The following is an 18,193-nucleotide window of genomic DNA, read 5'->3' as shown; positions in this document are numbered from 1 at the left end:
TCTCAACTAGGGTACTATGGCTTTCATCCTGTATTCTGTTAAACTCATTCAGAGTTCTTGGCTGTTGATTATGAAATTTAGACCAATTTTCAATATCATAAGGTTTCAATGATTTCATTGCCTGCTGCGACACTATCATCAGATTTTTCTACCCACACCATCTAAGCACACTTCGTAAGTACGGTGGTTTACATAAGGCTTATATAGCAAAGCAAACATATTCCGTTACATTAGGTGACAGAGATTTTTCCGAGTTAGAACTGTGACTCTTTATTGTTTAACTTTTGGTCCCCGAGTCCAAAAGTGATCTCCATTTGAGCTCATCATGTCAAGTTTTTAAACGACATAGGGCTCAAAGCGACCAATACACAAAATGTGAGTTATTTTTGAAAGATATAGGACAAAAGAAAAGATTCCAAAGGTAAACAATAATTACATATATTGTGTACACAATGCAAGACAATAACCTTTTGTGTTACGGATGAACAAGAATGTTTTTTTATGTTCCTTACTGATTTTTTTTCAGCAATCACGATTGCTTATTGATTTCATTTGAGCGTCCTTGATGTCCGGTTCCTTTTCCAGAATGAACCAGGGGCCTCTGCATCACCGTCGTCCACCATAGTACGGAGCTGCTCCTCTGGTCCTAGCCTCCCCTCGCAGCACTGTCCACCGGAATCCCCTCCTCCTAGGCGGTGGTGTCCATATCCTGCATCCACACACTCGAACATACACACTCGTCTACACACAAACAAGTCCTTACACACATACACACACGTAGCCGCCCAGGAGGAGGGGCAGGCTTGGGAGGACTGGAGCCGTTTCTAGAAACAATAGCTCCCAATGAGTAGGGTCCTGTCGCAACTCGTGATTGCGAAAAACATAATCCGAATACATACATACATACATACATACATACATACATACATACATACATACATACATACATACATACATACATACATACATACATACATACATACATACATACATACATACATACATACATACATACATACATACATACATATATTAGGGTGGTCCTTATTTATATGGGAAAATTTTTTTTTCGGAATTCAACAAGTGACGCCCCCTAGTTTTGTGACACTATGATAAAAAGTAATCGGTGCAAAATTTGAACTCGATCGGTCAATAATAACACGTGCCCCTAGGCCGTTGAACTTTAACACTTTTGATAATTTTCCCACAAATCTTCGAGTTTTTACTTCAGATCCAGTACATCGTTTCTCCTAGGTTTGCAAAATATTTTTTACAGCGAGGTAGCACTAAAATTAATCTTTTTAATTACTTCATATCGTCCAAAGATTTTACATTGAATAAGAATGAAATAGTGCTTTAGAAACCTTACCTTAATCGTACATTTTTCTCAATGTATCTCAATCGTGTGCATTTTTTTCCGATAGTCTTGGTATCTCTTGTAGTCTCTTCCGATAGTGGATTGTCTGTAAAATACTAAATTGCTTTTGTGACTCATATTCGGTAAATTGATTGTGAAATTCTTCGATTAATTGTGCTCCTTTTTCAGTTGTATCATTCGTAACTTTCAGCATTTTAACGATATCTCTTCCCTTTAAATAGCTTCCTTCATTTTGCCATGAATCAGGATCAAATAGGAAAACATCTTTTGGTGTTTGTCACTTATCAAACAGTTTTATTGACTTGTGATTGATTCTACAAAGAGGAATATCTTTACTAAGAAAGTATTCAAAATCATCTACTGTTATCTGAATTTTTTTATACAGTCATCAGACACGTCTTCCTATTCAGCAAGCATTTTTTGAAGTACTCTTTTCCTATCTTCCAAGTTAATTCCTTCATCCAATACGGACAAAGCTACTAGTTCATCCCCTAAGTACCATAAGTGATTGATGAGTTTTTCTATCACTGCTTCTGCTGCATGTTTGTCATCATTTTGTACGCTGCAGGTTTTTTAGACACTAGACTTTATATTAATTTAAAAGGCCTAGAATGGGTTGCTGCGAAAAACTATATCTTCATACAACATTTAACTGTAAAACAGCATTTACGGGCAATCTTTTCATGTAAAGTCAATTTAAATTGTTTCCTAAATATATAAATATTCAAACAATAAATTCCTTTTGCCACCCATCTGGCTAACAGATAAGCTCCAGTTTGACGAAAACATATCCCTGTAGGAGGGAGAATATTATTACACATTATGAGAATTCTCTATAATATTTCTTAATTCCGCTTTCTACGAACAATAATATGTCATCAAATTCTTCTTTTAGTATTTAAGTGGTATGTGTACTTTTTGAATTTTGAAGCGCTTAAATAATGGAATATCGAGTCTTGAACTAAGAAAGGCAAGAACTTCTTTAAAGACACTCTGCAGTACAATTTCAAGTGCATGATGATAGCAATACAAATGCAATATATCACCGTTGAGCTTTTGCTCTAAAAAATTACATGCACAATTTATATGGCCGGTATTGTAAACCGCTGTACAAAACACTAAAGCTTGAACAGTTAGCAATAAAGAGCAATCATCTAAGATATCATACACAACTGAAGAAATATCTTAGAAATTCTTAGTAGCTGTTCAACGTTGGAACCTGAAGCTATCATGGTAAGCCTATTGGCGTTTTTTTCCAGTTACATCTGGATGTAGCTTTGTATCCCAGGGAATAACTAAAAAATGTAAATTTAAATTCATGAAATCGGATTTTACCTCTCGAAGTTTTTCTTTTGCTCTCTTAAGCGTTGTAGGGTTTGATCATAAGGTCATTTGAATTTAAATTTACTGCATCTACATAGGCTGTTAATAAATGAGCAGCATCTTTGTCCCTAATATGGCATTTGTCTAACATTGATGAAATGCGAGCAGATCTCAATAGTTGTCAAGCTTTTTTGCGTTGTGGTAAACCAGATATAGAAAAAAGGTTCAACAGGTTAGGATAGATACCCATTTTGGATTCTAAATGATGTCAATTGCAAGAGGAATTTGACGATAATAAAGGACTATGTACTGAAATAGAAGACAGTTTAAAGTATAGATTTTTACATTATTCCGATCAGGAATTTTTTCAAATTTATATTTTAGATATGGAAAATAGAGTTTATTTTTATGGTAGGGTAATCGAGGGTTTTTCTAAATTTAAATTATAAGAATGCATAAACATTTAAGTATATAACTAAAGAACAGCAAATTAAAATATAATTGTCATTACTTATATTTATTACATGGAAACCTGGTGACCCTATTTGCCACACCTATTATATACACGGAAAATTTTCAAAACCAACACCCCCAAAGCCTGAAGGAGGCAATTTGTTGTTGTCAAAAATCATTCATTAATGGCCTAGGCCATTCATTAATGGCCTTTAGAATCCCTTGTGTCCATCTTTGTGGAAAGAAATGTTTCTCTACAGCTTGGTTTGAAACGAGCGCGAATAGCGGTATGCCTGTCCCAAGGCCATTGGAGTACATGTAACCTATGTAATATGTAAAATTTTACAGAATGAAAGAGAGAGAATGGTTGGTCTGGAAGTAGCAACATCTACTGAGGTTCAAAATTACTTTAAATATGAAACCTAGGAATATTTTTACATAAAAATGAGAAAATCCGCAATTTTTTCTTCGAAACTCAAAAAAGGGGGCCCTAGGGGCACGTGTTAATATTAATGGATTGACTTAAAATTTTGCATGGATCATTTATTTGTACAATGGAACAAATTGAGGGGGCGTCGCGTAAAATATCTGCAACTTCAAAAATAAGGACCACCCTAATATATATATATCTATATATATATATATATATATATATATATATATATATATATATATATATATATATATATATATATATATATATATATATATATATATATATATATATATATATATATATATATATATTGTCGTGACAATAAAGGGAATTAAAATTTGTCAGAAATAACAAGAACATTCATTTAGGGGAAAAAAACACGTTTTTTTAATTTTAAAAGGTTTATATTAGCCAATAGGAGAGCAGTAGAGCTTCCTGTGATACGCGCTCTACCACGAAAGTTGGTCTTATGAATCTCATTACCAACAGAGAAAAAAACTTGACGTGGTAAAAACTAACTGCAGTTCTGAAATCAGCATGCCTATTTTACTCTGAAAGAGCTAAAAAATTTAACTCATCAGAAATTCGGTTGAAAACCATTGATTATAAACATCATTTAAATGAATGTCGTATAGATATTACGGAACTTACCTTTTCGTCGACCTTCCTGACGATTTTGGAAGCTCCTTTCTCAAGTTCATGTGGGAAGAGGGGCCGGATACGAACCACTACCTGAAATGAATCCACTCATTAGCTAAGAAAAAGGTTATTACTTTTAAACAGTCAACATTGGGAAGTACTAAGAAAATGATAAAATACGAAATTATTAGTTCATCAAGCATAGGAAGACTCAGATATTTTAAGTTCACTGAGAAGCATTAAGATTTATGGTTTGGCTCTAATAAGAGGAATGCGAATAGATGAAGGGTTGTACGATCCCATTTCCTGGGATAGGGGTCAAAAAACTAGCTTCAGAAAAAGTATTTGTGTATGTGAAGTTAGCACTGTTACTGCACATTTGACGATCATTATAGTTTTAAATGTGTCCGATTGGAATATAGTCGTTAAAATCCCATTAGAATGGAAGGCGAAGCCATGGTGCCAGGTTCAGTATGAAACCAGGCTCGTAACAGGAGAGTTCTGGGTTCGATGCCAGCCGATCGAAAATCCTTGTGTTCACTGATGATGACTGAGGCACGTTAAATATGTCGTGCTCTTAAAGTCCTCCATGTGAACCAATTCTTCTGGGGGTGCTGAGCCAGGAGTTGTTCGGCTTCTGCTTTGGTTCTAAATTTCGAAATAATGAGATGGCACTTCCATCTATCGTGTGCTGTCCGAGTCAATTTGAACTTTCACCTAAATGGGTGCTCGTTAAAACGAATGCCTTGAATCGACTAGCAATTACTACTTGAGCTCGGTTTCGCGCTCGAAATTTGTAGTCCTGCTCTAAAAATACCATGAAAAAGCACCTTTTAAAAACGTTAACATATTCGCCAGTTTGAACATGGCCGGACTCAATAACTCAGGAACAAATTGAGATAACTTAAAAATGCATAATACACCAAGTGCTTGATTTTAAAAAAGTGAAGATAGTTCCCTCTGCATTGATTTTAACACCTTAGGTGTTAAAGTCCGTTTGAGAAGAGTTAAACCTTGACTCCACGTTATTTAAGAAACGTCCATCTTCATGTAGGGGAGATACTGTTTGACCACGGATTGTATGGAATTGGCAAACATCCAGTTAAGGAGACTCCATCTGAATGAGGGGAAAAATAAAAATTTTATGCGCGTATTCCGCTCATTTGAATGAGACTCTGCTTAATTTAGAGGCTAACATACATCTGCAAAATCTAACATCCCTGAAAACTAATAGATGCTTCCATTTCCGTGTGTAAACCGGATGTTTGCCTTTCCATACAATCCGTGGTTCGACAGTACGCAGAGAAAAATTAACGGAATTCGCAAATGTGGTGTTGGTTCTAGACTCTAGAGCATGAAACGTCACCTTGTTGTGATTTAGGAACTCAGCCAAAGAGGTACAACATTTCAATTTTGCACGGTCAAGACAGTTGACTCATTGGACAGGTCATATTCCAAGTAAGTAGGTAGGTCTTGGTTTTACTTCTTTCAGCGGCCATTTGTCAGAGACAACAACGTCTCTTATAATTAATTTAAATTGAAAATTGGCTAGAGTAGGATTGCAATAAAGAATGCAAAGCTTTTCATTTGTACATTTTCGTCAACTCAATGTAATTATTGCTACAACATTTCAGGTCTAAATGATCACATAACGAAATGTACTAAGAGTACATTACATTTCTTTCCATATCGCCAAAATGTCGCTATCTAGCACGCATCCTTTCTTCCTTCTTCCCTCTTATTTTAAGGAATGGACTCGTTTTCTCAAATTATTGACAAAGTTCATATGTTTGCGGTCCGACTATACGCAAAATGCTTTCTTTTAAAATATGCTACGAAGGCGGAGCATCTCACCTGGGACTCAATCCCTGAACTATTGGGTTAAAATCGTATCGTTGTTACGACTAAGCTATTCAGCTGTTCTTAGCGGTAGCGGTCATCATTTTTCTGTCTTTTTTTAAAAATATATTTTTTTGAGTAGTAAAATGTGAACTGTTTGCTTTTTTTACGATGAAAGGGAGGGGAGAATCTCTAAACTGAAACCTAACTTATGATGTTTGAGAAAATATTGAAAAAGTTATGGCGATCCCACAAAAGAAGCAAAAGGATTAAGCATTAAACTTAAAAGCTTGGAGATAACCAGCACTAATGGTAACAGAACCTCTTCTCTACTTTGGGCCACGAGATAGTTGTAATAACCTAGTAGGTGCAGCTATGCAGCATAATATAGGAAAAAGTATCAATAAAAGCCTACCAAGGATCTGAACTTACAACACGTTTTACTTACAAATTAAAAATTGCATTACAAATACTCAAATCCGATTTTTCTGGAGTGTAAGACAGCTCACCAGTTAAGGGTTAATAATACCACTTTCAAAATTGTAAGTAAAACGTGCAACTTAACCCTCTTTTTTCCACCGTGACACGGAGGTCAGGTCAAACTTTCTTCTTTTATTTCCTTATGAGCGTCATCCTTTTGTTGACCAGTGCGACTTTGGTGGTTCAATATGGTTTCTTTACATTTAGTCTGACCACTCTGACCAAGACGTGGTATTTGACAAGCGGCCAAGTTGGGACGATTCCATCTGAGTGAATCTTGCAGGGGAGAAGGGAAAATAGCGATGGGATTTTGATGCACGTGTTTACTACTGTCGCTAGGGCCTTACTAATTTATTGCATTCTCTAAGTTGAAAATGAGGAGAAACAAAAGAGTTTATATGGAAACAAAAAGAATAAGATAAAATGCTTTTATTTCGTCCACAAATGTAAAAGCAAAATGCTAAGCTCAAAATTCTGCTGTACAAAAATTGATCAATTAATTTTTGTAGTGAGAATACAGATCGAATATAATTTAGATTTGAAAAGTTATTGCCCTGGACAAATTGTCAGTTTTACAAAATTGGGTCTGGATAATTAAAGGGCAAAAGCGCATGTCCATAACGAACAAACTATTACCCCCGTAAGCTAAATAGATGCGGCCGTTTCCGCCTATAAACCCTATAAACCGGATGTTTGCTCGGTGGTCAGACTGTCATCGGTGATTAGACTGTAGGTAGTTGGTCCTGACACGAGTTAATATTTCAGTCACATAACCACAAATTTATGTTGAAAATATAAAACAATTTAAAAACAAATCTACGTTGTATGTGCTAAATACATTATTCTTTAATATTCTGTGCATATCGATTTTTTTCTGCAAGAAATAATAATTTGTGTAGTAGAGGGTTCAACGGCATCTTCGATTAATATTGACAATTGTACACTAAATTAACAACCTTATAGTCTTTACTAATAATAAAGCTGAAGCTCTGTATCTCTGTTACGCGCAGAGTAACAGCACCAAGACCGTTGGGCCGATTTTCATGAAATTTGGCACACAAATAAATCGTAGCATAGGGGTGAGCACCTCGAAGCGATTTTTCAAAAATTCGATTTTGTTCTTTTTCTATTCTTTACTCTGTATCTCTGGATATCTGGATCTCTGTCTCTTACGCGCACAGCAACAGCACGTAGACCGTTGGGCCGATTTTCGTGAAATTTGGCTCACAATTAGTTCGTAACATTGGCGTGAGCACATCGAAGTGATTTTTCAAAAATTCGATTTTGTTCTTTTTTTATTCCAATTTTAAGAACATTTCACCGAGCGAATTATCATAACGTGGACGAACAAATTACCATAACGTGAACTAGCAAATTATCATAACGTGGACGAGCAAATTGCCATAACGTGGGCGAGCAAATGAACAGAGCAAATTGGCAAGAAATTCATCATCCATTATTTGTAAATATACAGACGAACCAAATGACCTTTTAATATTCTGTTACGGGCAAAGCCGTGCGGGTACCCATTAGTACATAAAAAAAACACGCACTAGATTCTGTGGTGTCTAAACAAAGTGAAAAATAATAAGCACTACCATCCCAATAACGATTTGAATAAACGTTACTTATTAGTGGAATGAAATAATCGATTCAGAGAACGATATCGCCACAGGATCCGAGAGTCGAAGATACGTTGGGTCACGCGAATAACAATTAATGAAGATTCATTTTGAAAAACGCAGCTTATAAAAAAATTTTCCTCAGTGTATGCCGTGAGCAATAAATTCGCTCTCATTATTTCTTAACTAGTTCTAATAACAGCGACGGTTTTACGGGAGGAGTAATGAGGGTAGTTACCACTCCCAGGAATCGGGAACCTTTTTTCTTTTCAAATGTTAATAGAAAGAGAATATGTTTTACTCTACATTTTTGTAAACGTTTTAAAAGGAAGTTTTATTAACTTTTAAAAATATGACCAAGTCAATAATAAATATTCAATATTTATCGAATGAAATATAATAGTTTCAAAAAATAAATGCGTTCTAGTACAGGGCTGGATCTAGATCTAACGAGGCCCTAAGCTATTTCAAATATGAGGTCCCTCTTTTGAAGTTCGGATACTTTTTTGGAGACAAAACAGGCTATTTGCTAAATACGTGTGTCTTTTCGCCGAAACAGAAAGGAAAGGATTTTTTATTTTTTTAAGTTATATATTCTTTTTGTAAATTAAGATAAATCGAAATGAAGATTCCTTGTGGTTCAAAAAATCAATGACATCAATCGACAGAGAAGAACAACGAAAGAGAAGAAAAGAAAACACATTGTCACTTGCTCAAATTAGCTTTCGGTACAGTTAGTTTTTAACGTTTGATCCCCCCCCCCAACCCACCGACAAACACAACACTGAATTAAACGTAAAACAATCAAGAGTAAAAAATGCGTAAAATGCTTTAAAAGAAACGGCAAAAGAATGGTTTAGAAAATAGGTAACGGAGAAAGTAACATCCTAGCCATTCGTCCAATTGATAGTTTGATAAGAAATACACTTGATAAGAAATAAAATCGAAGCACTTCTCAAAGGGCTTCAAAGATATATTTGATTATTTACAAAGACTCTATCAATTAAATTATTTGAACGTCTTCATTTGCACTTTCCAGCTCTGACATTTAATACTTGATTATATAGTTTTAGAGAAATGGTTCTAATTTTGTAAGAAACAATTGTTCTGCGTTAAAAATATATATAACTAAAGATTTCTCATAACAGCAATTATGTTCCAACCACAAGTAGTGCAGAAAACGAACATTTAACGAACCCCCCATTGCCGCATCCCTTCCAGTTTGTTGATGGTAGAACATTATGCACTAAATCTTACTCCGGTAAAATTGGAAAAGCCAAAAAGGCTGCGACTCTGAAAAGCGTCGCATAGTCAGGGACTGATTTACGGCAGGGCGTTCGGGGCCCGGGCCAGGGGCACCAAAGGAAAGGAGGCACCAAATTTCTGTCATCAATTTTTTTTTAGGGACCAGTGTTCGGGGCCTATAACTAAAGGGAACAAAAAAATTGTCATTTGACTTTTTTTTAGTTAAATGAAAGCATATTAGCCAATTGTTGTGGAGAACTGTCTATCATTTTCGTTATTGAAGAGAATTAAGTGTCCATTGAGTACTCTCATTTCTGATGGTAAATTAGCTTTATTAGCTCTATTATCAATAGAAAGAAGTTTGATCTAAAACTTGATTATGAGAAAATTATAGATGAATTTACTACAAGAAATCAAAGGAGAAAATATATAAAGAATCATTGATGCACAGTAAACCACATTATGATTTACCTTTACCATTTGTATCATAGTTTTTCCATCTGCAACTGTAAAAAAAAATTTAACATGAAAATCATAAATTTATCTTAGATTTATATTAAACTAGCATTCCCGTACCTGGCATTGCTCGGGTAATGGAATTAGCAGGGTTAACAGTGCTTGGTGCACCTAGTTTCGAAAATCCCCTATAATAATTACTTATTACCTATAATTTTTTCTAGTTTTGGGAGGATCCCGTGGCCCCTGGACTCCTTATATATATGCCCTTGTCCTTAACCGATCTTTAAGTGTTATTAAAGATCCTTTTAAAGTATTGATTATCTTTGCAAACACAGGCCATCCACATTTTATTGTTATACCTATGTTTAAGCAAGAACTTCTTCGTATACAACATATTTAGTTTTTTTTCCTGGTGCTAAAATTATTAAGCTGCTTGATGAACTGACTTTCGAGCAAGCTACATAAAATTGGTCGTGAGAAAAAAAGTCCTCTCTTAAATCGATCCCTGCTACTTTTAATGTCTGTCCTTGTGACTAATTAACGGTTATTGCAAAGCAAACTTTTACAGGAAACTGCACTCTTATAAATTCAAAAGGGTAGTCCACCTGTGATGATGTTCTTAAAAACTTCGTTTCTAGATTTGAAAAAAATGAAAGCAAAAGACAGAAACATTATTATTTGACTTGAAAAGCCAAATAATTTATTGAAAAGCCTCGAGAATCACGTGAGAAACAAAAACAATATCAAATTTAAAATTCACTATCGAGCACAAAAGTTGAGAAGAAGTACTGAATAATGATTTGAATGGAGGAAAACCTCCAAAAATAAGAGATTTGAATTTCAATGACAGGTTTTAATTTCACAGAAATTAAGGGGTTTTAATTAATTTCTCCAAAGCTAATTGATAGTTCGAAAAATCCTTTCTTAGTGGATACTTTCATAATCATGTGGACATGCCTGCCAAATTTCAAGTCCGAGGCTTCAGCAGTATTGGCTGTGTGTTGATATATATATATATATATATATATATATATATATATATATATATATATATATATATATATATATATATATATATATATATATATATATATATATATATATATATATATATATATATATATATATATATATATATGTTATCTCAGGACATTGATTTATATATATTAAGATGATTTCTTTGCAAAACATCTTAATTATTAACTTATTTCGTATGAAATCGATATTTTAAAGTTTTCCATCAAAATAATATCCAACACTTACCATCATAATTTTTTTGTGTGTGGAGGGGGCACCATATTTGTCAGTGCCCGGGGCACCCAGGTGTGTAAATCGGTCCCTGCGCATAGTTAGTTTTAAACCAGTAGAATGCAAGTTGACAGACAATGCTAAGTAAACAACAACAATATTCATTTTAATACTCGTATCACCTGCCGTGGAATAAGGTGTATGCTCTCCTGATCTTATTAATCGCCAACTGGGTGCGCTAAATATGTCTCGTTGACCGAAAACAGCTAATAGAATCTTGAGGTTAAACACTTCAAACATAAAACTGGCAACGGGGAGATTCAAATCTTGGTCAAGTTTATTTTTAAATGTGTATACTCCATCCTGGTTTACAATAAAAGCCAACCAATACTATTAGAGAAAGAGCAAAGCATGCGTGGGAATTCATTCGTGCATCAAGATACTGGCCAAAAATGTTTCAATAAAATTAATCCCGTCAGTTCCCCGAAAAGGTACATTTTGTAGTTTTAATAACGTGCAGTTAACAAGCTTTACATGTATAAATAATTTTATAATTTTTTCCTCAATGAATAGAAATCTAGATCCTAAATGCAGTTCTAATTTTTTGCATATTTTCCAGAGAGTTTTTGCAATAGTATAAAAATTTTGATTTTAAATCATGTTTTTACATAAATTAGATTTTGATTAAAAACCTTATAAATTTTGAATCTCTAACCACTTCAACAGTCACACACGGAAAAAAGGATGTTGTCGTCCATTGAAGTTTAGACCACATGCCAGAGCAGAGAGAATTAATTCAGAGATAAGAAACTTCACATAATAATTTGTGTTATGAACTTACAAAATTCCAGTTACATCGAATTTTTCCTGTGCGGTGGGGGGTTAAAGACGTGAACTCAATTAAACTTTAGCGGAAAATCATAAAACGAACCCCTCTTATATGTAAAAACATTAGCTTTTTAATGTAAGGGGGCATTTACCCCTCCTCCCAAATCCCTCTAAATGACGGACTTTGTTCAAGGAGTGGTCTGATATCATTGACTGATTAAAAGATGTGAAGTATTGCAGCGTATTATGTTTGCACTAGTACCTTGTAATGCGTCACTCGTATTTAAGGAATTTTTATAAAATTCTCAAAAATCAGGCTCCTTGCCAGAGCAGAAATAACTAACTCACAGGCTTGAAATTTTGCGCAGTACTTTGTGAGAGGAAGGTACGAAATTCCTACAATAAAATTTAAAGTTCTGCAGAATTTAAAATATTTTGTCTTTTTTCTCTTTATTTGATCTTCTTCTAAAAATCTCAAAAATTCAAGTCTCTTGCCAGAGCAGAATACATTAACTCAGAGTCACGAAATTTTTCACTGTAATTAGTGTTAGGGAGTCACAAATATGCAGCACTAAGGCTAAGTACTCTGAAGAATTTCGATTTTTTTCGGCCCACCCTAATATGTATGCCTGAGAACGTATGGACGTCCGAAATATTCATTTTGACCACCTCCGATTGAATTACTACGAGTGTTCTCGTGACGTTGGTATGTGCAAGTGCATATGTATGATATATGTATGTACGTATCTTGCATAACTCAAAAACAGTATGTCGTAGAAAGTTGAAATTTGGTAAGTAGACACCTAGTGGGTTCTAGTTGTGCACCTTCTCTTTTGGTTGTATTCTTATGTTTCAAAAGGGGTCTTTTGCATCCTTTCAGGGGAAAATCAGTGATAATATGAATGCAAACTCAAGTGATGTTTAATTTGGCGAACATTTGGCTCATAGCGCCAAGCCTTTGGTCGCCGTTTTGACGCCAAATAGGAGTCAAATATAACTGAAAAATTAATTTCAGAATTCGGTTCCAATTTAGCGCTATTGGCGATATTTAGAGAGTTATCCATTGAATCACGTTAAAATTGTCGATATTGGAAAAATTATTCTCTGTAAAACGCGTTTTTGCATCGGTTCGTTATGAACTGGGGGTGAAAATATTTAAAGTGTTTCCTTGCTTACTCCAAGATACTATTATGATAAAATTGATGCAAAAAGTAAGTCATGTGATGCACCCACCCATCAGCTCGTTTTTACTTCCTTTTACCGAGTAAAGGAACATTTTTTTTTTCAAAGACATTATGCATATTTTGAGACAAAATATACTTTTATGCTTCAAATGTTTGGCAATCACAATCTTACAGCAATCACTTCCACTCCATAGCGCCACACTCGAACCGTCACCGTTTCTTGTTTCCGAAAAATTTTCTACGGGGAAAGCTCAAAAATGGCGCAACTCAGTTTAGCGACTAAAATTTGGCAAGATTTTTGTGAGATGTGAATCAATTCAAGCAAGCTTAAGGCTCGCACCTGTATCAATTTGAGAGGACTCTACTCCTAAACCTGCAGTGAACTGTGCCGGCCATTGGCCGATCGATCCCTCCCCTCTACCAAATGAATTTATTAACAGGGCGGCTTTGACCATGAAGGGACGAGCGAAAGACGACGAACTGGCCACTTGACAAGAAGAAAACGGACACGCACGGAGGGACGCGCTGCAAAGACAATCAATTTCTTTCCAGAGCAAACCGATACCTGCTCTGAAAGTCAAAATTAACTGAGGACAAAGACTCTTAAATCTAATATGCCATAATCTGGAGGAAAGAAAATCAATGCAATCACATAAGAGTTTCCTTGGCTCAGTTAGTGGAATACTTAGAGCTTAGGAAACTGCTTCGTTCAGCCGTTTTATATTGTGTGCGAGGCGAGTTTAGTGGTTCACTTTTAAGTTTAGAACAGAAGATTTCACCAGGTCCGGATCTACGCACCTACATACCCCGCAGAGGGAAAGGGCCCAATGGCCCAAGAAATTGAAAAAAAAAAAAAAAACTTGCACTAAGACTTATTAACGTTGCAAATATGCAGTGCTGGCCTCTGGGGAGGGTTCCTACCGATTTTGTTGCAAGGGGTCCAAAATTTATAGATCCGGGCCTGGATTTCACAGAATTTTTGCTAATACTTTTACTGTTTTTCTTTTTACTTTCTTTCACATGGTAAAGAGAGCGTTGTAATTACGAAAAAATGTTCTCTCGAATTTCGGCCTACATTTGTATTTTACTCAACCCCCAATGAATTTTGAGTTGTTTTCTCGGCCCTCCCACAAGTGCATGTGCAGTGGGTCCCAAAAGTGTTCGTACACTTTGAAATTTTTTAGTAAAACCAAAACCGCGAAATTGAATTCGAATATGAAGTCCAATATTTTTACATCATTCCTATGTCATTCTAAACAAAACTCTGTAGTTTTTTTCAAAATATTGACGGATCTTCTTTTTGAAATGGGTCAAAAAACGAAGAGACAGAAATAATACGCCACAAAAGTCATCGTACATTCAAATATTTTCGAATAAATTCATTAAAATTATCATATGTCGTTTATTTAATATTTTTGCATTGTGTTGACCCTTAAAAGTCATTTGACTTTAATTTTATGTTAATTTATTCCTTAATATTGTGCTTATTACTTTGAAATGGCTGGTATTCGTAAAAAACCGCAAACATTATTTGAAATTTGAATTTTTTCCTCATAGTAGAGGTAAATTGGTTTGAAATGTCTCTAAATTAATTTATTCCATTCTGTAGTAAAGTGCTTGACAAATTGTTTTAAAGAAAATAATTGGACCGAAAACAAGGTAAGAAAAGGTCAACCGACAAAGTTGACAAAGCGTGATCGGAGATTCACATTTAAAAAATTTATGAAAAATACACATTTGAGTGCTGTAAAAGTTTCTGTAGAGTTAAATGAAAATTTTTACATTTAATTTTCAGCTAAACTTGTTCACCAAGTTGTCTGGTTAGCTGTATTAAATGGGACCGCTCCCGCAGTAATTTTCTTGGCCGTGTGAAAAACGGAAAGCTTGCGCTTTTCGTCGAAAAATCAATGATAAATAAGCTCAAAACGTTTTAGAAATACGTCTTACTTACAGATAAAAATGAATTCAACGCTTTTGGTTAAATTGCTGTATAATTGTAAACAGAAGAAGAAATTAGGAACTTAATCTTAAGAACTTAGTTGAACCAGTTAATCAGGACGGTGAAGGTGTTTTTGTGTGAGGGTGCATATCAGCATCAAGACTTGGTAGTTTGGAATTTTTTGATGAAATAATGAATAGTGCTGTTCATTTAAATATTTTAAAAATTAATTTTAAACTATTAGCCATAAATTGGTTATGGGAAACAACTTTGTTTTTTTATCAAGATAACGATAAGAAGCACACGGTTTTCAACGTTTGCATCTAGTGCCTCACAAATTGTCCTGAAGTTTAGAAAATTCGTATTTTCTAAACTTTTAACCTTCAATCTCCAGATTTGAACTTAATGTAACATATTTAGAGATATCTGGAGGCAAGATTACGAAAATACGGCTTTGAAACTAAAATAGAGCTAGAAGCAGTAAGACTCGGAGTGTGATTGTACACTTACTCAGAAATTACGCAAAAAAAAGAAAGAAAAAAGAATGAAATCTATTCCCAGACGTTTAGGAGAAGTTTTTGATATCGCATGAGATTCTACTAGATAATAATTTAATAAAAAGTGAGATTATTCAATAATATATAGATATTTTTAAAAGTGTATGAAGACTTTTGTGACATAAAATTTACAGCACGTTTTGGTTTTCGATTTTTAAAAAATTAAGTTTTAATATTTCTAAAAAAAATCTCATGTAGTTTTGTTGAAAATTGATCATAAATCTTATAATTAAATGCCTTATTCTAAAATATTAATTCTAACCAACGGACAAGGTTCCTATTTCATTGAAAGTCGTAGGTGTACGAACACTTTTGGAAGCCACGTGCACCTAAGAACGTATGGAAAGTCGAAATATTCATTTTGACCATCCCCAAGTTAATTAGCACGATTTTTCTCGCGACGTTTGTGTATGCGTATGTTTGTATCTATGTACGTACGTATGTACATATGTATGTATCTCGCATAACTTAAAAGCGGTACGCTGCAGAAGGTTGCAATTTGTAGGTAGACTCTGAGTGGTATCCAGCTGTACACTTCTCTCATGTAGGCCTTGTTTTTGTTGTTTTTCGATACAATATGCATTGGGTACATACCCCTTGAAATATTTCCCCCGAAAATATTTGAAATGACAGGCCTATGCAATGTGGTTGGGGTAACATGTTCAGCGAATTTTACTTCTGATCTTTCTCATCTCTGAATTATTTTACATTGATCAATCAAAACTCTTCATCCTCACATGGGATGTTCAACTCTCACCCTACAACATTTATTTGACTGAATGTACATGAATGAAATCTGTTTTGAGATGCTTTTTTTTCACTACAGTTGCTCTGTCAATGAAGCCACGTGTGAAAAATTTCTAAAAACTTGTTGAATCCGTTTAGTGTGAAAGCATGACGGCTAAAAGGATTGGCAGTAAAATAAAATATTGATTTTTAAGAATTGATGAAAAGGAAAATCCGAGTATGCGTTAACTGTTCAAACTTTTGCAAGTTCGAAAATGTTCAGTAATTTCAAATACAAAGTAGAAATTGTAAGTTATAGTTGAATGATTCGAATTCCATTCCTCGAAACATAATGTTCTTTTGGTTTATGATTTGACTGGAGTACACATGAAGGAATACAGTGGTGGTCAAATTATAAGGACAAAAGAAAAATCCCCAAATCTTGGCTGCATTTGGTTGGAAAGTTATGCAAATTTTATGACTGGAAACCAATGGTAGAAGAAACTTTTTTTTTATTACTTTTATTGGAAATACGTAGGAATTTCCTATTCATAGAAAGAAGTTTGAATTTAGATATCTCTGTTGCATGGACAAAATTATAAGGACAATTAGAATTGTGCATTCTAAAATCCAAAATTTGATAGTTTTTTGTTCTGCACACTGTACTACATAACGATATAAATGCTTAGTAAGCGATTGGGGGTGTCCCATTCCATTTTTAAACTCATGCCGCTATGTACTAAACTTTAAAAGCTTGAGAAAAGAAAAGTGGTGTCTTGAAAAACTTCACAACACACAGGAAGAAAATAGCAACAAATGTGAAATTCCGTCAAATAAGGACCACAAAGGCGAACAGGTAGGAAATCTTCTGTTTCTGTACGTGTGAAACACAATAAGACGAGCTTGCTCTGAAAAACAATCTTTAAAAGATATTAGATGGGAATTTAAGTTAAGATGCAGTTCTGGAACTATTCAACATGTTTTCCAAAAAGAGAAAAGGTTTCATGATGTGAAATCAATGTCACGACAGACTCTTAAAAAGTTCAAAAGAGACCGAAGGGTTGAGCGTAACAAAAATGCTTTGTTATGGGTAAAAAGTGGGGTCGCAATCTTTTCTGATGAGAAAAAGTTTAATTAGAATAAACTAGATGGTTTTTGCTACGTCTGGTGCCATCTCCGTGAAGCAAAAAAATCTCAAAGCGTACTACTGGAGGCGGCTCATTAATGGTCTGAGAAAGTTTCGCAACGGACGGAAACTACCAATATTTTTGTGGAGAGCAGAATGAATTCTGAGAATAATATTAATGTACTAAACAATATATTTTAACCAAAAGCACCGTTAATTATCAGTTTAAACAATTTGTTACAGCAGGATAATGCATAATGACGTGTTTCTCAAATCTCAAAATCATTGCTTCATGCTTATTTTGTGAAATAATTGTACTGGTGGGATAAAAAGCTCGATCTAAGCTTAATGGAAACTTTGTAAGGCATTCTGGCACCCGAAGCATGAACAAATGGTATTCAATATCGAAACAAGCAAAAGCTCATTTTCTCCGTCGAAAAAGCCAATACAGAAATGTGCAAGAAAGTTCAACTTTCATGACACCAAGACTGATAAAAATGACTGAAAACGAGCTGATGTGTGCATCACATGACTTCCTTTTACTCCAATTTAATGTCATTTTGTCATTATTGGCAGTTTTAATGTGATTCAATAGTTTACTCTCTAAATATCACCAACAGTAGCCAAATTGAAACCAGACTTAAAAATAAAAAAAAAAATCACCAAATTTGTCGCCAACTTGGCGACCAAAAGACTGGCGATATATCGCCT

At 34.6% G+C, this 18,193-nt stretch overlaps 1 protein-coding gene across 1 annotated transcript in view; it reads right to left on the bottom strand.

Annotated features, from left to right (window-relative positions):
• Positions 1 to 18,193, bottom strand: part of LOC129224776 (kinesin-like protein KIF19) — a 131,120-nt gene that overhangs the window by 98,180 nt on the left and 14,747 nt on the right. The window contains exon 2 of the mRNA XM_054859323.1: positions 4,242 to 4,322. Within this exon, the coding sequence (XP_054715298.1) occupies positions 4,242 to 4,322 (81 nt within the window). The remainder of the gene's footprint in view (positions 1 to 4,241; positions 4,323 to 18,193) is intronic.

This window comes from Uloborus diversus, chromosome 6, assembly GCF_026930045.1.
Source record: "Uloborus diversus isolate 005 chromosome 6, Udiv.v.3.1, whole genome shotgun sequence".
NCBI lineage: Eukaryota > Metazoa > Arthropoda > Arachnida > Araneae > Uloboridae > Uloborus > Uloborus diversus.
The sequence above is the reverse complement of the archived record's forward strand: the minus strand, read 5'-3'. Positions and strand labels throughout refer to the sequence as shown.